This window comes from Acipenser ruthenus, chromosome 5 (assembly GCF_902713425.1).
Source record: "Acipenser ruthenus chromosome 5, fAciRut3.2 maternal haplotype, whole genome shotgun sequence".
In the NCBI taxonomy this organism is placed as follows: Eukaryota; Metazoa; Chordata; class Actinopteri; order Acipenseriformes; family Acipenseridae; genus Acipenser; species Acipenser ruthenus.
The window spans coordinates 57,912,295-57,935,679 of NC_081193.1; the positions used below are offsets into that span (position 1 = coordinate 57,912,295).

At 41.6% G+C, this 23,385-nt stretch overlaps 1 protein-coding gene across 2 annotated transcripts in view; it reads right to left on the reverse strand.

Annotated features, from left to right (window-relative positions):
• extl3 (exostosin-like glycosyltransferase 3) overlaps window positions 1-23,385 on the reverse strand; it is a 52,536-nt gene that overhangs the window by 27,056 nt on the left and 2,095 nt on the right. For both annotated transcript variants that reach the window (XM_034005291.3, XM_059024754.1), the window contains exons 2-3: window positions 5,421-8,013; window positions 5,046-5,173 (exon numbers count right to left, since the gene is read on the reverse strand). In XM_034005291.3, coding sequence (XP_033861182.1) covers window positions 5,046-5,173; window positions 5,421-7,574 — 2,282 coding nt within the window. In that variant the 5' untranslated portion in view covers window positions 7,575-8,013. The remainder of the gene's footprint in view (window positions 1-5,045; window positions 5,174-5,420; window positions 8,014-23,385) is intronic.

A 23,385-nucleotide genomic window follows, 5' to 3' on the forward strand; every position in this document is an offset into this window, starting at 1 on the left:
AAGTGAACTTCCGTCCCAGTTTCAGCTTTCTTGCAGAGGGCAGCAGGTTTTCCTCATGGACTTCTCTGTACTTTGCTCCATTCATTTTCCCTTCTATCCTGACAAGTGCCCCAGTGACTGCCGATGAGAAACATCCCCATAACATGATGGTGCCACCACCATGCTACACAGAGTGTTTTTTTGCATACTTCAAACGGAATTCAAGGTGGGCTTTCTTGAGTAATGGCTTCCTTCTTGCCACCCTACCACACAGGCCAGATTTGTGGAGTGCTTGGGATATTGTTGTCACATGCACACTTTGACCAGTCTTGGCCATAAAAGCCTGTTGCTCTTGCAAAGTTGCCATTGGTCTCCTTCTTGCTCGGTCATCCAGTTTGGAGGGACGGCCTGATCTAGGCAGGGTCTTGGTGGTGCCATACACCTTCCACTTCTTAATAATCGTCTTGACCATGCTCCAAGGGATACTCAAGGCCTTTGATATATTTTTTTTATACCCATCTCCTGATCTGTGCCTTTCAACAACCTTGTCCCTGAGTTCTTTTGAAAGCGCCTTGGTGCTCATGGTTGAGTCTTTGCTTTGAAATGCACTACCCAGTAGAGGGAACCTACAGAAACTGCTGAATTTATCCTGAAATCATGTGAATCACTACAATTTAACACAGGTGGAGGCCACTTAACTTGGTGTGTGATTTTGAAGGCGATTGGTTACACCTGAGCTAATTTAGGATTGCTATTACAAGGGGGGTGGACACTTATCCAACTAAGCTATTTCAGTTTTTATTTTTAATTAATTTTCTACAAATTTCTAGAATATATTTTCACTTAGAAGTTGTGGGGTAGAATGTGTAGATTTAAAAAAAAACTATTAATGCTATAAGGCAACTATAAAGGTTATAAGGCAACAAAAGGTGAACATTTTGAAAGGGGGTGTAGACTTTCTATAGGCACTGTATATATATATATATATATATATATATATATATATATATATATATATATATATATATATATATATATATATATATATATATATAGTGCCTTGCATAAGTATTCACCCCCCTTGAACTTTTCCACATTTTGTAGTGTTACAACCTGGAATTAAAATGGATTTAATTAGGATTTTTTGTCACTGATCTACACAAAATAGTCCATAATGTCGAAGTGGGGAAAAAAATCTACATATTTTTCAAAATTATTTACAAATAAAAAACTGAAAAGTCTTGATTGCATAAGTATTCACCCCTTTGCTGTGACAGCTCTGGTACAACCAATTGCCTTCAGAAGTCACATAATTAGTTGAATGGAGTCCACCTGTGTGCAATTAAAGTGTCACATGATCTCAGATTAAATACACCTGTTTCTGGAAGGCCCCAGAGTTTGTTAGAGAGCATATCTAAACAAACAGCATCATGAAGACCAAGGAGCTATCAAAACAAGTCCGGGATAAAGTTCTGGAGAAGCACCAATAAGGGTTGGGTTATTAAAAATATCCCAAACTTTGAACATCCCCCGGAGCACTGTTAAATCCATTATTAAAAAATGGAAAGAATATGGCACAACCGCGACTCTGCCTAGAAAAGGCCGTCCACCAAAACTCAGTGACCAGGTAAGGAGGGCATTAGTCATAGAAGCAACCAAGAGGCCAATGGTAACTCTGAAGGAGCTGGAGAGATCCACAGCTGAGATGGGAGAAACCATCCATGGGACAACTATAACCCGGACGCTCCACAAAGCTGGGCTTTATGGAAGAGTGGTGAGAAGAAAGCCATTGCTGAAAAAAACCCATATCAAATCCCGTTTGGATTTTGCCAAAAGGCATGTGGGAGACACAGCAAACATGTGGAAAAAGGTTCTCTGGTCTGATGAGACCACAACTGAACTTTTTGGCCTTAGCGCAAAACGCTATGTGTGGCGCAATGCCAACACTGCTCATCACCCTGAGAACACCATCCCCACGATGAAGCATGGTGGTGGCAGCATCATGTTATGGGGATGCTTTTCATCGGCAGGGACTGGGAAACTGGTCAGGATTGAAAGCAAGATGGATGGAGCCAAATACAGGTAAATTCTAGAGGAAAACCTGTTTCAGTCTGCAAGAGACCTGGGACTGGGGAGGAGGTTCACCTTCCAGCAGGACAATAACCCTAAACACACAGCCAAAGCTACACTGGAGTGGTTTAAAAACAAGAACCTGAATGTCTTAGAATGGCCCAGTCAAAGCCCAGACCTCAATCCGATTGAGAATCTGTGGCAAGACTTGAAAATTGCTGTTCACCAACGGTCCCCATCCAACTTGACAGAGCTTGAGCAATTTTACCAAGAAGAATGGGCAAAAATTGCAGGATCCAGATGTGCAAAGCTGGTAGAGACTTACTCAAAAAGACTCACAGCTGTAATTGCTGCCAAAGGTGCTTCTACCAAGTATTGACTCAGGGGGGGTGAATACTTATGCAACCAACAAATGTCTTTTTTCTTTGTTTAATAAAAAATAAAAAATATTTTGCACCTTCAAAGTGTTAAGTATGTTATGTAAATCAAATGGTAAAAATCCCACTTAAATCCATTTTAATTCCAGGTTGTAACACTACAAAATGTGGAAAAGTCCAAGGGGGGTGAATACTTATGCAAGACACTGTATATATATTATATATATATATATATATATATATATATATATATATATATACACACACACACACACACACACACTGAACAACAATTTCAGTTACAGTTACAGTTCATATAAGGAAATCAGTCAATTGAAATAAATTCATTAGGCCCTCATCTATGATTTCACATGATTGGGAATACAGATATGTATCTGTTGGTCACAGATACCTTACAAAAAAAAAATGTAGGAGCGTGGATCAGAAAACCAGTCAATATCTGGTGTGACCACCATTTGCTTGATGCAGCGCGACACATCTCCTTCGCATAGAGTTGATCAGGCTGTTGATTGTGGCCTGTGGAATGTTGTCCCACTCCTCTTCAATGGCTGTGCAAAGTTGCTGGATATTGGCAGGAACTGGAACACGCTGTCGTACATGTCGATCCAGAGCATCCCAAACATGCTCAATGGGTGACATGTCTGGTGAGTATGCAGGCCATGGAAGAACTGGGACATTTTCAGCTTCCAGGAAATGTGTACAGATCCTTGCGACATGGGGCCGTGCATTATCATGCTGAAACATGAGGTGATGGCGGCGGATGAATGGTACGACAATGGGCCTCAGGATCTCGTCACGGTATCTGTGTGCATTCAAATTGCCATCGATAAAATACAATTGTGTTCGTTGTCCGTAGCTTATGCCTGCCCATACCATAACCCCACCGCCACCATGGGGCACTGTTCACAACGTTGACATCAGCAAATGGCTCGCCCACACGACGCCATACACGCTGTCTGCCATCTGCCCGGTACAGTTGAAACCGGGATTCATCCGTGAAGAGCACACTTCTCCAGTGTGCCAGTGGCCATCGAAGGTGAGCATTTGCCCACTGAAGTACGTTACGACGCCGAACTGCAGTCAGGTCAAGACCCTGGTGAGGACGACGAGCACGCAGATGAGCTTCCCTGAGATGGTTTCTGACAGTTTGTGCAGAAATACTTCGGTTGTGCAAACCCACAGTTTCATCAGCTGTCCGAGTGGCTCGTCTCAGACGATCCCGCAGGTGAAGCCGCTGGATGTGGAGGTCCTGGGCTGGCGTGGTTACACGTGGTCTGCGGTTGCGAGTCCGGTTTGACGTACTGCCAAATTCTCTAAAACGACGTTGGAGGCGGCTTATGGTAGAGAAATGAACATTCAATTTTCTGGCAACAGCTCCGGTGGACATTCCTGCAGTCAGCATGCCAATTGCACGCTCCCTCAAAACTTGAGACATCTGTGGCATTGTCTTGTGTGACAAAACTGCACATTTTTTGTGGCCTTTTATTGTCCCCAGCACAAGGTGCACCTGTGTAATGATCATACTGTTTAATCAGCTTCTTGATATGCCACACCTGTCAGGTGGATGGACTATCTTGGCAAAAGGAGAAATGCACAAAATTTGAGAGAAATAAGCTTTTTGTGCGTATGGAAAATTTCTGGGATCTTTTATTTCAGCTCATGAAACATGGGACCAACACTTTACATGTTGCGTTTATATTTTTGTTCAGTGTTAGGTTGGTAAGCTTATCTTTTTTTCCCCACTAGTAACATTAACAATTATGTTAGGTTGTCAAGGTGATAAAACTTCTGATTAGAGATTTGCAACTGCAAAGCAAAACCAACGCTTTTGACATCACAAGTCTTTTGTACTTGTCATACTTTGTGTTTGTTTAGCATGTCCCTTAAGCTGCATGTTGGAATTATAGGTATAGCAGATATGCCATAGGAACTGGTTCTGCCATTTGGTGCTACTTGTGTTTGTACTTAATAAATAATATTTACCAATAATAGTAAATATTCTACATTTTATGCTGAAACACTTGCCAAGTTTTGTGGGTTTACTATTACAAAAACAGTAACTTGAAAAAGTTTGAACAGTAAAAATGTTGGTTTTCCAGAGCTTCTTTGCAAAAAAAAACAAAAAACAATACAATAAGTAAATAAAAAAAAAATTCTCCACGCTCGGCAGTTCTTGCTTATTTATTTTTGCCACCTCACTTTTAAACAAAGTTAGCCGCCCCTGACTGTGAGCGCAACATCAAACTTGTTAATTAGTTACCCAAGCTGTGATTAATACAATGTATGCTGGATGAGAGCCAATAGGAAGTATACAAAGAAGCAAGCAGTTTTTTTTTTTTTTTTTTAAATAGTTGGGATGACTTGGTCTAGGAGTGTCTGTTTCATTATTGATACTCATACGCTCTTGTTGAGATTGAAGCAATCAAAGGGCACTAGATGTAAAACAGCTCATTTTGAATAATCAAACATTTGAAAATAGCTGTGCAAAATAAACATATTTGATCTTAGTGTCATTTAAGGATGAATTTCGGGGCAAATGTGAATGATGACAAAATCAACATAATCTCTGTCCCTAGCATGTGATCAAATTATGCTCACCGAAATCCAAACATTATCTCATCATGGCGGAGATGGGCATCATCATCAATGGACAAGATCGCCTCTGTCTCGATGGCATCCCACGGTAGGAAACGGTTGTTCAAACTATTTTTCTCTGTTCGCACAACCTGGAGGAAGGTGTGGGGCATAGAAAATAGGGGGGAAAATGCCATTAGGCAAAGATCACTGCAAGGTTCACTGTCTCTCCAATTCTAATTATCTCCAATTAGCCGATTAGTACCACAGTTCTGACTGAAGATAAAATATTACTTCAGGTTAACTGTCAGGCTAACACTGAATGTTTTATATATTTACATTTTAACAAAGAAACCAATCAAAAGTATTACATTTGGGGAAGGTTTTTCAATTGCTTACCATGATGGGGACCCCAATGTCTGGCCAGAGCAGGTCATCAGAGGGGGGCTTAGGGGAGTTCCAGACCACTACCACTTTGTTGAGATAGGGTAACCCATTGAGCCTTTCCAGCGAGTTCATCAACACCTCCTCCCTCTCGTAGGTCAGCATTACCACCGTGAACTGCTCCCGAGGCACATTGCCCCCCAATGCTGCCTGGAACTCCTTCCCAGAGCCACCTGCACCCCCACCAATGGGGCGGAACCCTGTTCCTGAGCCCAGGAATTTGGCCTCAGAGGGCAGGGCGGGGTCCAGTGGTGTGTGGGGAAAAAGGTGAAATGGCCCAGGAGGCCGGTTCCAGCCGTGGAATGTGTCTGCTGCTGTGTAGGTAAAATTACGCAGGTAGCGTGGTGATGCGTAAGGTGGCTCCGTCTCCACGGGGCCCAAGTCCAGGTCACCATTATCTGCCATGTTGGGATCTGTACCAGCAGCCTTGCCAGACTTGTGTGGGATCTCCTGGGCCAGTTCCTCCCGGATGGGAGTGGCAGGAATCTGAATGCGAGTCCTTAGGGCGGCCAGAATGGTTCCGAAAATGTTCTCAGCTGTGGAGAAGTAGGTCTCCCAAAGGAAGCGCCCTTGTCGGCGCATGACAAGCAGATCGTTGTCAGAGATGCTACGTATGAGGAAGTGTACTTCTGTGATACGTGGTTTGGGGATTATAAGTGCAGCTTCACTCCAGTGGATCAGGTCATGGTATGGCATTCGGGTCTGATCACCCAGAACCACAGGGATAGCACCCATCTCCAGGGCCTCAAAGAGTCGCATGCCACAACCAGCTGAGGCCACCATTCTGCCGTCACCTGGTGCAATCACCAGGGCAAAAGTGGAGACCTTGAGAAGTTTGAGACGCTCCTCCCGCTCCCCACATAGTGCCCATTCTGTAGGAAGACTGGGCTGAGGGTGATTCTTGCAGGTGAACTCCACCAGCACCCGGTCAAGGCGGCTGTCCTGAACTGCTTTCAGTGTGCCAATTATACGGTCATCGTAATCTGCAGGAGGGTCCCCTTCCATCTCCTCGAACGAGCGAGGGGGTGCCTCCTGCAGGCTGCTATGCAAGGACTCCACTTTCTCTCCCTGGAAAGTAAAGAGGTACTTCCTTTTCACAGGCACCTGTGGGGGCACCCCTAGGAAGTTGGGCTCTGAGAGGGCATGAACCAAGGGTGAGGTGACTAGATCAAAACTGGGCCGGTACTGATTCTCAAAGAAAGTGGACTGGGCCACAGCAGCCCGGCCCATGCTGACGTTAGAAAGAAAGTTTTGGGTCAGTGATTTACGGGACAAATGGACCAACAAGTGGTTGTGCCCGTCTTTTCTCCAGTAAGGTAGAGCATGGAGCTGCCTCTCCAAATCTCCTGTGGTCAATGATGATGGCTCTTGAAGTTCACCAACAAGGACCACATAAATACAGGCAATGCTTGGGTTATCTGTGACATAAATACTACTTTTTGCAGAAGTGGCAAAGGCCTGTTTGACAAGTGGATCCAGGGCAGCACCCCAGGCATAGCTGTCTGGGTCATAAACATAAACAGGGAAGCCAGAAGTTAGCGGGCAGCGGGAGTAGTCAAAGCAGGAGTGTAGTCGACAGGAGCGGTGCGATTTAGGCAGAGGCAGGCCCGTGTCGTCCTTATCTGGAAATAAGCGGACAGGCAGAGAGAGCTTGGGCTGGTTCTGGGCCATGAGCTCCTTGTAGGAGTGCTCAGTCTGGCTTATGACATTCTTAAGTTGAAGAAGGTCCTGTTTGGCATTTTCAATACTTTTTTTACAGGCTTCGATCTTCAGGTTGAGTCGGGCTATTTCTCCATTGAGATCCTGGCGCTTGGACTCCAGCTGCAGCAGCTCCTCACTCACAGACTCACGGATACGGCACAGGTCCTGCACATGCTTCACCTCACAAAGCTCACTGTCTGGTCGCGGGCCAAATATTCGCTTGCCGGCCTCCTCCGACTCATCAATAGTGGTGAGGTAGTAGTGGGCAATCAGTGGAAAAAAGACCAGGATGATAAACAGCGTGAAACTTAACCAGGTCAGCCTTATTCGGTTAGACCAGCGCAACACCCAGGGTTGGGCACCATTTGCTGTCCCACCACCGTTCCGTAGCATGGTATAGCCAGTCATGTGGCAGGTTATGCTTGTCTTACTTTTTTAATTTAATAAATACATTCATATAAAAACAAAGTGAAAATATTTTATATCATGTGGGATCTGGAGCCATAATAACATAACAGGTTAATGTCTTTTTTGGGTTAATCAAAAAAATATGATATTGGTGAAACACCAATAGAAAGGAAATTTGATCTTTTTCTCTCCTCTCAAATGGTATTTAATATATTCATTCCCAATTTGCCAATCTCTTATTGGCCATTTTTATAAGCCTTGCCGATCTAGATTCCTTGCCATGATCAACGCTAGCTGATGGAGTGCAAGTTTCCATGGCAACAGGGTGGCCTAGACAGAAGTTGGCAATCCTGAGCAGTGGCACACAGCATCATGGAAACAGGCCCAAGGATAATGGATTTGCCATTTGAGCAGTGAGTAGATATTCAAGGATCCACAGCTGAAAAAGAAACACACAAATAGAGGGTTAGAAACGTTTCAGCACTAAGTGACTTTACAGAAAGACTGTTCAGGATAACTAAATAATTTCAGGGTCATGCCATTTCATATAGACCAATGGTCCTCAGCTCACTGTCTCATATATGAATGTACCAGGAAGTATTTTAGTAAGAGTCCCAAAATATTAGCTCTCAACTCTCTTTATTTAAGGACCCATAATGCAGTGTGGCTGGGACAGATAAAAAACAGCTCTGAATGGGGCCCTGTTTGAGAGATCACATCTTTAGGTATTGTCTTGATACTTGCTGCACACACAGAACCCTTAATGTGTAAATATTGTATACCATTGATCCATGTTTCAACTGCAATGACGCTAAATCTTCAAATCAAAATTTGCAGCACAATTGAGGCTTGTGCGATGTGCGATTTGTCCAGCCATTACACGGTTTGCATACTAGAGAGTGCTACTTAGCTAGAAACTGGAATTTCAAAAATGATAAAACTTAAACATCTGTTCACCAGCAGGCATCACATTTTGAATAAAAGGTTACAATGGAAGACAATCTATAATAGGCCATAGGAGTCAAAAATTACAAATTTATTGTAAACAAAATGCTATTTTTTCATAAAATGTATTATACCTGCATCACATTTAGTCCCTAAAATGCTAACATTTGGTATAAGAATGTAGAAACTTTTAAGTTGCTGGACATGCCTGTGTATGTGTACATCTTTTCATTGATTTTGGGGGGGGGGGGGGGGAGGGGGGATTTACTTGCTCTAGACAGACACCAGGCCACTTTGACCTTTCCACTTTGAAATATGCAGCCCACGGTTCATAGCACCCACCCCAATTTCATGTGTCCAGTATGCCACTAAAAAATGAGATACAGTGCCATAACTAGTCTATACATTTTTTTAAACTGCACAAAATAATGATTTTAGAAATGGGTAACATGACCTTGCATGTCAATGGTGTGTTACCCATAATCCTTCTGCAATTTGAGGTAATGTCACTGTATATAGCAAAAGTCACTTGTTTTTCCTTATATTTGGACCTGTGAATCTGACAGCTTTTGTTCCACTGTTAAAAGGACAGTGGTTTTGAATTGCCCACAGTGTTCCAAATTCAAAAACACTTAATATTTAGTTTTTCAGGCATTTACAGGGCCCGAGACTAGGCCACTTTGACCTTTCCCCTTTGAAAAACACAGCACATGGTTCATAGTACCCACCCGAATTATTAACATTTGGGGTTAATAAGCTGCGAGTATTAAGGTTTAGGTATACAGTAATCCATCGTTATTAGACACCGTGATGCCGTAAATTCGGATATGCCGAACACAACGTATGTCCCCCAATAATATCCAATTAAGTCTGACGCTTGGTCACTATGAATTCCATGATCCAAAGAGATGCACTTTATACTATACCAAAGACAGGACAAAAATAAAACAAAAAGAACAGATACAAAGTAGCCAACTACAATTAAGTAGACTACAGGATTAAAAATATGGCATATAAAGCAGAGTTTAACCCTTTGCGGTCCATTGTCGGACCTGGTCCGACATTTGCAATTATTCCTATCCGGTCCATTGTCGGACCCTGTCCGACATCATCAAAAAACGGGTTTCTAGTCGTTTTTTTTCCCCGGAAAAAGCCGAGAAAGCCATTCAATGGCCGAGCGGGAGCGACAGGAGCCGAGACAAGCCGATAAAAAAAAAAAAGGCGTATCTCATGATTAGTCATACATGCCCCTGGCCTTACATAGGGGCGGTCATAAGGAAACAAGCTGAATGGTACTGTATCAGCGCACAGAGACTATCACCGACATTTGCAGAGCTTTTTTGAGATGTTACAGCAATAAAATAATGACTTGAATTGCATTATTGAGGAGTTTGGTGATAAAATGAGTGATCAGGAGATGATCGATCGCTATGTACGACTATTATTATTATTATTATTATTTATTTATGTAGGGCCTTTTAAACCCGTTTGACTGTGAAAAAAAAATACTTTTAAACAGCGCGTCTAAAATTAACTGCGCGTGTGAAAATAAATTGGACCTGACGCGCACTTAATAAATGGACTGCAAAGGGTTAAACTAACTGCGATCAAACGTTTGGAAAAGGGAGAGAAGCTTTCAGAAATACTGATGGACTTCAGTGGTTTGAAAAAGATGTGGACTACATTGAAACTCAGAATTTGAAGTCTTTAATTGCTTTTGCAAAAGATACTGATTCATACCAACAGAAAACAAAAGTAGCAGGTAGGCTATGTATTTTACTTGCTGCCACGTGCACTCAAAGAAAGCCCAGAAAAAAGGAAAAAAAAAAAAAAAAAAGAGATGATGATTTTGGGATATTTATATAAAACTCAAAAAATAGCCAAAAATAAATAAAAGCCCTAACCATAACATAATGCTCGGTCGTTTCAAGACTTGTATAAAGCCTTGATGACTCAGCGATGTCATGGTTTGAGTCATATGCAACAGGGAGAACATATTTGAGTATTTTTGGTCAGAACTCTGCGGTAGAGCGTGTATGTGGCGGAGTGTCCCGCCCCTATGTATATGTGCACTGTTTTATTATTATTTGTATTATTGTTTGCGGCGCGGATAAAAGCTGCCGCCATTATCTGTTATTGTTTTGTCATTTTAAAACCTCGTGAGGATGCATGACTTATCAGCTACTGATTATTTAACTAGCTGACAGTCACGCATCCTTATTAAACTCGTGCAGACTATGGAGGGGTACTAGGATAACTAATTAACAGCTAGTTAACCCCTCGGCCAGAATTATAAAAACCTGCAGCTCTCTACCCTCGTAGAGAGTGTACAGAGGAGAGTACGGGAGAGCGAGCAAGGAGAGAGAAAGTAAAATATAAAACTGCTAAGCATGCTGGTTTTTACATCAGCACAATACTTATTTGTTTGTTTGGCAATGCGCCTTTTTGTTTAGTGTGTTTGTTTAAATCTTTTGTTTTGTTTATTATTTAATAAAAGGCTGAACGCCGTAGCGTTTCAGCTTTGCCCCACTACTTCCTCTGTGTTTCTGGTCTGACGTCACCACTGCAAGCCATCCTGATCACAGTGTATATCATAGTTTCACAGGGCTCTGTTCGGGGTCCACTACTCTCTAGGATTTTTTTGCTGCCACGTCGGCACAGGATGTTCTACTACTCCTTCCGTCCCCAAAATCTGCTAAATCCTTTAACCCTTTGCAGTCCATTTATTAAGTGCGTGTCAGGCGCGTCGGGTCCAATTTATTTTCACACGTGCAGTTAATTTTAGACACGCTGTTTAAAAGTATTTTTTTTCCCACAGTCAAACGGGTTTAAAAGGCATATCAACAAAGCACTCACTAGGCATCTCCAGCCCCGCACCACCCTTTCGTTCGCTATAGCTTTCACATATGCTAAGAAATAAATAATAATAATAATAATAATAATAATAATAATAATAATAATAATAGTCATACATACCGATCAATCATCTCCTGATCACTCGTTTTATCACCAAACGCCTCAATAATGTGATCCAAGTCATTATTTTATTACTATAACATCTGAAAAAAGCTCTGCAAATGTCCGTGATATTCTCTGAGCACTGATGCAGTAACAGCCAGCTTGTTTCCTTATGGCTGCCATTATCTGATGCCAGGGGCAAGTATGACTATTCATGAGATATGCCCTTTTTTTTCGGCTTGTCTCGGCTCCTGTCGCTCCCACTCGGCCATTGAATGGTTTTCTCTGCTTTTTCCGGAGAAAATATGACTAGAAACCCGTTTTTTGCGTCTTGTTGATGAGGTCGGGCAGGGTCCGACATTGCAATTATTCCTATCCGGTCCAATGTCGGACCCTGCCAGACATAGGACTGCAAAGGGTTAATACTCACAGAATGCGTCTCTTCTTCCCCTCTGACTGGCACTTCCGTCTTTGGTCGATGATGCGGTGTCCCTCTACAACGCCACCCTTACTCAGATCATCGACACAGTTGCCCCGCTTCCAACCAGAACAGTGAAGAAACAGCGCAACTGTCCATGGTATACCCTCGAACTTCGATTGCTTAAATCTGCCTGTTGCAAGTCTGAGCGCAAATGGAGGTTGTCTGGACTAACAGTTCAGAGAGATCTAGACTGATCACCTCAGTAGCTACAAGCGCACAATTGCTGCTGCCAGGGTGAAGTACCTCTCTGAAATCATATCGATGGGACACGATAAACCAAATATTTTCTTCAAAACCATTGATCAAATCCTGCATCCAGCCATCGATAAATCCTCTCTTACCTGCCATGATTTCTCCTCTCTCTTTCAGGACAAAATTGACACAATTTATTCTACGCTCTCCTGCCATAAACCCAGTATAGTACTTGACCACCTTGACTCCCCACCGATTGCCCCTCCTCCTCTCTACATTACTGATGTCTCCAGCCTATTGTTGAAATCAACTACTGCCATGTGCCCCTTGGACCCCTGGCCAACAAATCTCGTCCGTCTGTGCTTCTGACCTTGCTCCTTTCATTATGCACACTCTCAACCTGTCCCTGGTTTCAGGTCTGGTTCCTGCTGCCCTCAAGACTGCCCGAATAACGCCAGTGCTCAAAAAACCCTCCCTTGACCCGGCTGTCTTATCTAACTTCTGTCCCATATCCAAACTTCCTTTTTCTCTCCAAAACTCTTGAAAGGGCTGTAGCCAGCCAGCTGATGAAACATCTCACAAATAACAATCTGCTTGAATCTCTACAGTCTGGCTTCTGGCTGCATCACAGTACCGAAACTGCTCTGCTCCGGATTGTAAATTATCTTTTGCTTAATGCTGATGCTGCTGCACCCTCTGTCCTTGTCCTCCTTGACCTAACTGCTGCTTTTGATACCATAGATCATAGCATTCTTCTTGACCGCCTTCAGAAGTATGCTGGGATCTCTGGAACCTGTCTCTCCTGGCTGTCCTCTTACCTACCTGGACGCATGCAGTCTGTTGGAAGCAGTACTGACGCAAACCCGGTCACTTGCGGTGTCCCTCAAGGGTCTGTTCTTTGACCTCTTCTCTTTATGATCTACATGCTTTCCTTGGGTCACCTCATCCACCAACATAGCCTCATGTTTCACTCCTATGAAGATGACACCCAGCTCTACCTAAAACTATACCCTGGATGTCCCTCTGCCATGCTCTGGCTCTCAGCTTGCATCCAAGACATCGAGGCTTGGATGTCTGCCAATTTTTTTTAGCTCAACACTAACAAATCTGAACAACTTCTAGTAGGATTGAAAACTCAACTCAAGAATCTCAATATTGCTGCCTTGAACCTTGGAAACTGTCTGCTGCTGCCTTCCCCCACTGTACGAAGCCTTGGTGTACTTCTGGATAGTAAAGGTCATTCCCTACCATTCCCTCCTGGGTGCAGAGATACTCTGTCATGCATTCATCTCCTATTGACTCAACTACTGCAACTCTCTCTATGGTGGTCTTCTGTCACGCGCCACAAACCAATCACAGCTGCTTCAAAATGCTGCTGCTAGGATCCTTACCAGATGTAAAAAACATGCTCACATTACCCCATGTTGCCTAGCTGTACTGACTACCTGTAAAGTTCAGGATTACTTTCAAAATTCTCTTGCTTGCCTACAATGCCCTTCATTACACAGGTCCAGAGTATCTCTCCAACCTGCTGACACGCTATGTCCCTGCACGCAAGCTGAGGTCCTCTCACTGGCCTGCTTGTTATACCCAAGCAAAAGTGCACCACACTCAGAGAGCGCTCTTTTAGCTTCATGGCCCTGACTCTCGAACTCTCTCCTAGCTTTAGTGCGTGCAGCTCCCACAGTCGCTTCAAATCAACTCTCAATTGTTATCTCTTGCTTTCAATGCTCTTTAAGCCTGATAGCTGTTGTCTAAATTGCTATTTCAGGTTTCTCACTCCTTATTCGTATGATTCTGTATGACACATGCATCCACAATGTTTACAATTCACATCCTAGCCCTATATTTAATGTAATATGTCTGTAGTTAATGTATTTGGGTCATTCCACAGTAACAAAAATATGACAAATAATGGTTCCTGTGCTACAAGAAAATGGATATTTAAAAAAGAAAAACATGCTACAATTAGTACTATTGTGTGTCATATACATATGATAATATCTGACTTTTAATATCATTCTTATTGTTGTTTCAGCCAGGTTAAGTTACTGTGATGGTAGTTATTACTGTCCATAATATTGCCAAGCCTGCAGTTTGTCTTTAAATAAAGTCTATAGAAAACATTTTACAATCAAGTCTGTATAGTGCAGTAGTACTAAACTCATGTTAAAGTTGCCTTAAATTTAACTAGCAGTGATATAATTTTAGAAAACGATCTCAATTATTATGTTACCACGTAACAAGTGTTGTTCCAAAACAGAGGTGAAAATTATATTAATAATTTTAAAATTCAAGTTATAATTAATGTACTGCAATACTAAATAAAACTATAGTGGCTACAGTACTACGATATATAGTTCAATTTCCATCGATGGTGCTTCTATAGCTTTGATTGAGCATAATGTAAACATATAATTTTTGTGTCCCTCTGGGTTCTGTTACACCGTGTTTGTTAAAATGCAGCAAACAATGCGTAACATTTTGCAGCACTTTACTGCAGTTATTTCGCACACAAACTAATATATGATAACTAAGAGCTTGTTCTGAAACTTCTGACATTAATTACAGGCGATTGGAATGGTGTCTCGGAAATGACAAGGTGACATATTAGGTTCTCTTATTAAGTGAGGGGTGATGAAATGTATGCTTTATATGTACAAGTGTATATATTTTTAAGTAGTGATATCATATACGTGTGTGGGCTATTTTGAATTTACCAGTCTATTAGCATCTATATATTTTTTTTTTTTTAATTTTAAAACAAGACATGATTGAGTTGTGTCTCCTTTGCGAGTGACACCGTTTCTAATGTGGATACAAAACGGCGGCAAATTAATGAAAAAAAATGTCACCTAACTTACAAATGCAGTATATCAAATACAGTATTATAGTAAATCCTCTCTATTATAGTAAATATAGTTTTGTTTTTTTTTAAAAATCAGAATTATTATTGCTACCGTGTACAAAAAGACACTGAATTGTGCGAGTTCAAAACTTTTTAATCGTGGGTTCATGGATTCCTGATCATTTACATTTTTTATATTATATATTGTAAGAGCTGGATAACTTGGTGTTTTATTTTAATCACATTTTTGCACATCGAATGTTTCTCTGAATAGACAATGTTTTCTTTGCAATTTTTTTTTTCCAGTGTGTTCCACCCACTTCGTAAATTAAATAGCACTGTGGCATTGAGAAAAAAAAAATGCGTAGCACACACATCATTAAAAGTTATTTTTTTCAATACATTATTTAAAAAGGTGGAAATTCTCAGGGAAACATTGAGCACTGTACTTCTATTGAAGTGAAAATTGTTACTTTTTTTTTTTCAGCAGCATGGGTTTGAGAATAAAACTAAGATCTTCAAAGTGAGACAAGTCAGATAGAACCACTAAAAGCTAAGTGACTATCAATGCAGAAAGATGAAAAAAAAAGAAAACACAGAAAATCAAAGAATCCTCAGTTATGAAAAAGAAAATGCACTTATAATCTGCTTTTAAAGAGCCTTATCACCTCAATTTGAGTGAGGAAAAGAAAAAGCATGCAAATTAACTTGCAAAATTGCGTATGAGAAAATACAGATAACAGGTCAAAACGCAAAAGCATCCAATCAGAGAGTAGATGTTCTAGAGTGCGGATCACTAGAGGGAGAGAGTTGGAAAGGGAAAATCAGAGAAGAATAAGGAGGGAGAAGAAACAAGCAAGGACAAAGTTAACTTCACAATAAAATATGTATAAATGAAAGAAGAGCAAAGTATGCAGAGAAAAAAAATGCAAAGCAAGATTAACAGAACCAGAAGAGTACTCATCCAAATTATGCAAAACATAATCTCTGCAATCTTGCAAGTAGATATGTAGAAAGCAGACTTGTGAAAATAAAGTACTATAGACTTCTTAAAGCTGCAGGTAGGAAATTAGGGATCACTTGGAAACTCCTCATTAATAAAGCAAGAAAGACCAGAAGAGATGCACTCTCCACTGATGTGTTTATGCTTCACCTGCCAACATGCTACCAGATATGAAATCTGTGTGAAAGGTCTTAAAAGCAAAAGGGATTTTGCAAAGAACACTTAAGGAGCTTAAGTCCCATTGCAATATAAAGACAGGCTTTTCGAAATTCTGTTCTCTGCGTCCAACAAATTTAAAGTCTCAAAAGACCAAATGATACGTTCCTGCTTCTGTGAACACTGTACAAATGTTGAGCTTAAGCTTGAAGCAGTCAACAAATTTGCCCAATCCAAAGGATATCTAGGTGCAAAAATGACAGATGTATATAAGGCAGTTGAAGTCACAAGTGTGCCCAAAATATATTTAAAAAAAAAAAACATGTTAAGGATATTTTTAAGTTTGAAAATGACTGGGTCAAATGGCTCAAGTGGGAAACTGAGAAAACACAGAAAATAAAAGATGGAAAAGAAATTCAGTTACAGAAAATGATCAAGGCAGAAAAGACTGGAAATATCAAGGAGCTTCTCTTGAAGAACTAGCTCTGGCTCTGCACCTTCATTGCACTTAATGATGAATATAGAATTTTGAACAATTTACCTTCAAACTGGATGTTAATGATTCTAGATTTTGCTAAGAACTATGCATGCTTGGAAATTCAGAGAGCACACTGGCACCACGAGTCTGCTACAGTGCATCCCATAGTAACACACTACAACTGTGCTGCTTGTATGGATCTTGTTACAGAAAGTCTAGTTTTTATTTCAGAAGATACCACCCATGACTTTCATTATGTCCATCATTTTGTTTCTTTAGCCAATCAGCATTTGGAGAATCAGCGACGCATCAAAATTGACCAGGAAATACAGTTCACTGATGGCTGTGCATGCCAGTACAAGTCACATGGTCCTTTTGGAGACATTGCACATGCTGTTGAAGATCATGGGTTCCCAGTGCAATGGTGTTTTTTTGGATATCAGCACGGAAAAAGGTCCAGTAGATGGGGAAGTGCAGTCATAAAACAAAGTGCTTCAGCTGCAGTATCCATCTTAAGTATTCATCTTTGATAAACATAAGGGTTTTTATTAACCATTCCGTGTTGCTAAGACGCCGATTCTCCGGATATCTGCTGTCCCACTGGTCCGAGTTTTAACCTTCCGATTCGGAGGCATACGACTCGAATTGATACGGGAGATAATCCCAGTGTTCTCTCTCTCTCTCTCCAACTCCAACTCTGTGTTCTGTCCACATAATACACCAAAGACCGCACCGGACAAAGCGTATGGAGCTGTCGCTCCGTCAGACTTTTGTCCTGGCTTCAGCAAAAATTAAGTAGACTTTCGCAATCGAAAATGCTTGCATCTCACCCACCCGCTTAGCGGATGTGATTCCAAGCAAGAAAGCAACTTTCAAAAGATAAATATTTCAGCTCAGCTGAATGCAAGGGCTCAAAGGGAGGCTTCATAAGTGCTTCAAGCACTATGTTAAGCCTCCAACAATGGACTATGTCCTTCATAGGCGGCCGCCTAGCTCCTTTTAAAAATTGCCCCACCAGGAAATTAGCTCCTGGGGAGACAATTAATTTTAACATGGCAAGCTGAAATAGCTGCCAAATAGACCTTTAATATAGAGGGGGATTTCCTCTCATCAAATAGATCCTGTAGAAATTGCAGTTTTACTGCCATGGGACAGATTGTGGGGTCAAAATCCTTTGGCAAGCACCACGTCTGAAAAATGCCCCACTGGGAACGCGTGGACGCTGCTCTGGCATTCTGCAAGGTATCAATGACCCTATTAGATAACTCCACACAGCTCAAATGTTTCCATTCAGGGGCCAGATCCAGAACCGCAGGCTCAATGGGTTGGGATGCCACAATGTCCTTGCCTGACTGAGCAGGTTGCGGCGTTCGGGCAGACTCCACAGCTGGTCGCTCAGGAGCTGCATCAAGGTGGAAAACCAATCCTCTGGGCCAATAAGGGGCTCAAGGAGGCAGTGTGGTCCACTGGTTAAAGTCCAGGGCTTGTAACCAGTAGGACACCGGTTCTAATCCCACCTCTGCCACTGACTGATTCACTGTGTGACCCTGAGCAAGTCACTTAACCTCCTTGTGCTCCATCCTGCAGATGAGATGTTAAATCAATGTCCTATTGTAAGTGACTCTGCATATAATTCACAGTTTACAGCCTACGTCTGTAAAGCGCTTTGTGATGGTGGTCCACTACGAAAGGTGCTATATAAAAATAAAGATTATTATTATTATTATTATTATTATTATTATTAGTGTGCCAAGGCATCTATCGCCAGCGGGCCCCCAGCTTCTGTTATGGAGAACTAGAGGGGACAATGGGTCGATTCCTGGGGGGCAAAGAGGTCTATCTGTGCTCTCCCAAACTGTTGCCAAATGAGGCTCACCACCTCTGGATGAAGCCTCCACTCTGTGGCACTCCCCTTGAAATGAGGCCCGCTGCCCAGTTTATCACCCCAGGCAGGTGTACTGCTCACAGGAAGAGGAGGTGATCGGGCGGCCTCAGCAACAGCTTTCGGGCTACTCGATGGAGACAGGGAGAGGCAGCCCAGGTGGTTTATATAAGCCACAACAGTAGTGTTGTTCATCTGGACAAGAACATGTCTCCCTTGAACCTTCTGTAAAAAATTCTGCAAGGCTAGAAACACTGCCTGCAGCTCCAAAATATTTATATGGGCACCCTGCCATGGGGGTTTCCATACCCCTTGCACTCCCCTGCCATTCAACACCACACCCGAGCCGAGGCTGGACGCGTCCGTGATGATGACCTCCCTTCTGGTGACGCTGCCCAGCGCTACGCCTAAGTGCAGGTGAGTAGGCTTTGTCCACCAGGAAAGCGCCTTCAGACAGTGCAGAGATGCTGTCCGCAGGCGGACTGGGTTCAATGCACATGCTCTCGGTTGCGGTTGCCGAGTGCCTCCTTGGAATGCTGTGGACCCAAGCAGGCAGCGCATCTGCTGTGCCTGTCCTCCATGGGGAGACCAGTCTTGCATAGATCGCAAGAATGAAAACCCGGCATGGTGTAACAGCAGTGGTGTAAAACAACGCTCAGCTTTTAATGGTACTTACTGCAACAGGTACAGTATACAGTACTCGTAACCAAAAATGAGCCGTGCAAGCAACAATGCTGCCTGTGACAGGCAACATCACCTTAATAAAGTTAATCAGATATAGTACCCCAAGACGGTGACCTCAACCGCTTTGAGTATGGTGCCTCAGCACTAGTACAGTACTGCACGGTGTGGCGCGATTACAACGCGTTGTGCGCAGCACGGTGTCAATAGACACGGTACGGTGTGGTAACCTTGTTCGCTGGGAATGGGGTAGGTCTGTGACCTACAGTTAATGAAGAAGCAATATATATAGGGTTGCCCACATACACAGCCCTAAAAAGTGTAGGAAGCCCATTGTCAGAACCTTGACAGCCTTTGCAATGGTACTGCATGCAGAAACCAGAGCAGCAACAAGACACTGCAGGAAGCACTGCGAACAGACCCGAAGCAGAGTTGAGCCTAGCATATGCTAATGAATCGGCAAAGGGTAACCTCGTTCGTTGTACAAAACTAAAGAACTAAAGTGGCAACGAGACACTGTGGGGAAGGCTGCAAGCAGCTTAACCCGAAGCGAGTGACTCCGTCCTTGTATTTCTGAAAAAAAAAGAAACACACAAGAAACAAATTCTCACACAACACAGTAACAACTCAGTTACCGTTAATTTAATATACTTTTCGTTAACAAAAAACAATTTTATTTTTAAACTTCAAAACGAAGTTAGCAGCCTGAGAGAGAACATAAGTAGGTTATTCAATCCCGGGGAAGGGGGCAACGGCTTTGCGGGGGACAGGCGGACACTGGGGGACTAACAAAAAAACCACGGCTGAGTGCACAATACGTGTAAGTAGCAATTACTATATAATAATAAAATCGCATAGTGTAATTACACAAGCGAAAAGCAGATATAGGTAACTTTGATACTTATCTGTTCATAGTCTCTTTAGTCTCAGGGCAAATAAAAGGAAAAATGATGATGAGATCTGGGTGTGCAGTCTATTTATGGAGATTAGATAAAGGGGCATTCAGAAGAGAAAATAGGAGGCACTTTAACACAGAGAATTGTAAGGGTCTGGAACCAACTCCCCAGTAATGTTGTTGAAGCTGACACACTGGGATCCTTCAAGAAGCTGCTTGATGAGTTTCTGGGATCAATAAGCTACTAACAACCAAACGAGCAAGATGGGCTGAATGGCCTCCTCTTGTTTGTAAACTTTCTTATGTTCTTCTTATGCCCTCGGGAGCAGGCACAACTGTGTCACAGGCTCTGACGGGCAGTCTTTGTTATATCTTGTCAGATTACAGGGTCTTTAGGCATACATACCCATGAGGTAATGGTTGCATTTCGTACTTGACAGGGAATTAGTCACACACAAATGCAATTCCATGTCCTTTTGTTACAGGTTTTGTAAAACAAACACTTTTTCCTTCAACAAAACATATTGCTCTTTGGAATAGACACATGGTCGGCGAGAATAAAAAATAAAATGCTCTTTTCATTCAGATTGGCGCTTTTGCAGTCTGGGCAGCAGTGTGGAGTAGTGGTTAGGGCTCTGGACTCTTGACTGGAGGGTCATGGGTTCAGTCCCAGGTGGGGGACACTGCTTCTGTACCCTATAGCAAGGTACTTTACCTAGATTGCTCCAGCAAAAACCCAACTGTATAAATGGGTAATTGTATGTAAAAATAATGTGTAAAAAATAATGTAATTGTATGTAAAAAAAATAATGTGATATCTTGTAACAATTGAAAGTCACCCTGGATAAGGGCGTCTGCTAAGAAATAAATAATAATAATAAAATAATAATAATAAATAAATAATAATAATAAACTCAGGACAGTAGGGAGAATTTCGCAGCCACTCAGACAGGAAGATCCCAATGTTCAGTTTTTTAATTAACTTAATAGTGCAGTATCTTTATTGATACCTAGTACCCCATCTACTGTTTCTTTAATCTATTTTTTTCACATTGTACAGCTCCCAAAATCACTTCTCAATCAATAAAAAGTAAAACATTGAAAAGAAAACCAAATTATTTTTCATCTATTTACAATGAAAATAACTAATTAAAAAATGTATGTTTCATGAGTGTGTTACGTAAATAAGGCACGACAGGGCATGTGATATACTCTAATATCACCACGCCCCGGGTACGTTGCAAACCACGAGGCGAATTCACTAATAAGAATTTTTTTTTTAAAAAGCGATTTATAGATGTAGAATTGAACATTGCCATTGAAAGTGCAGTTTCGGTATTAGATTCATTATAGTTCTTGTAATACTTGGTTTGTTCATTACATTTTAAAGTAAAATACTACTACCACATTTCATCAAGACCAAAACAAATGAGTCCGCCTTTAAATCACGCAGACCCTTCCTCACAAGACCTGCAACAGTATCAGGTGAAAGTGCTGTTTATTTATTTATTTTTATTAATTTTTTTATGTTTTTAAATCGTCCTTTGTTGTTATCCAGGGTAATAACAGGAGGTATCCATACCAGATTTGTGCTTTGAAGAGAAAGACGTCATTTGCATGGAATACCCGGTTACTTCTCAAACTGACTTCGTAGTTTGCGACTGGACAACGTTGAGAACTACTGTGCCAGTGACTAGAACCGCCGAGATTTCGGACTACACACAACCGCCGCACCCACAAAATGTGCGGCTCCATTTTAAAACGGCTTCCATATGAAAATGAAAAACAAACAATCGGATACGACTTAATATTTTTATTTATGAACATCATACATAACATTTTCAGAGCAGAAACACCTTATTTACATTGAAAATTAAACTTATTTTTTTCAAAGAGCACATATACATAAACATAAAAAACTAATAAAATTAACTATACGCAATAAACTTCTGTGTAAACAGGTGTAGAAATCTGTATGCACATATAAAATTATAAAACAAATAACTAGTTCTAAAAATAGCATAAAACAAAAATAACTTATGCAACGTGAAAGCGCTTTGAGTAACCAGAGTTCAAAGGCTCTGTCTGTCTGTTCAGAGTTCTACTACAGCTTTCTAACTACAATCTATGCAGAAAACATGCTTTTCAACTGTATAAGTGCATTTGCTATAGACTGCCACAGGCCACCTGCGAGTACCACCTTTGACAGAATACAGCAGTGCCATTTGATCCAGTATATCCTCACCCTACTTCGTTGCATTGTAAAATTCAACAGCCTCTGGCTTTCGTTTAGCATCAGTCGCGATGGTCACCGATCTGTGCAGAGCGCTTAGAATGCGCACTTTTTAAAAAAAAATTGCACCGTCACACTCAGGGTGGCACAGTCGTTCTGCCTGAAAAATGTAGTGTAAATAATAATAATATAGGCTATGATGTGTAGAATGACTTTCATCAGTGTTTCAAGCACTCAACAGGATTATAATACATTATTTCACAATGACTTTGATTTTATTACAAAGCCCAGACTAAACATCAGCTATATTGTATTGATTTCAATATGGCGCATAAACTGCGGGTCAGGCGCTTGAAGAAGCAAGTGCTTATAACTTATTAATTTTTACGATTCTGCAGCTGAAACACCGTATGGGTATTTAATTCAAATATTTAGTAACACTTAAGAATGGACATGCACGAGATATTCACATATGTGGAGGTATTTAAATTTGAATTGCAAAAGCCGTTCAAAGAGCGGCTATGGCGGTGCTTGTGTTAAACATTTTAAAACAATGCTGGGCACAGCAGAAGAGATGATACCATTGTACCTGGACAAATTTAAGAGCTACAGCAGGAATTGTCAAGATGCATTTGGGTCATTCCACGCCAACTGAATCAGAAAACGGGCATTTTGTTGCCCGACCGTCTCAGATATTGCTAGAAAAATTCACCTGGGGGTTTTCGGATCCGCAGAGCTCAGAAATGCTAATCTTTTTTTTTTTTTTTTTTCCCTTATTTTCGTGATCCTGCCTTTCAAATGCCATAAGGGTATTTAATACATGTATTCAGTAAAAGTCATAAACGGACAACCGCATAACTTTCAGACACACAGATTAATTTAAATATGAAAACCTCAAACCGTCAAAATGACTGCCATGGCGGTTCTAGTGAAAAAGCAAATGTTTCTTCATCCCTGCTGCAATCTGTCTCATGGTGTGTCTCAATCAACAAAAATATGGCTAAACAGAATAAACAGAAATGTTCCTTGCGGAAGTGAAACCTTCACGCAGATGTGACT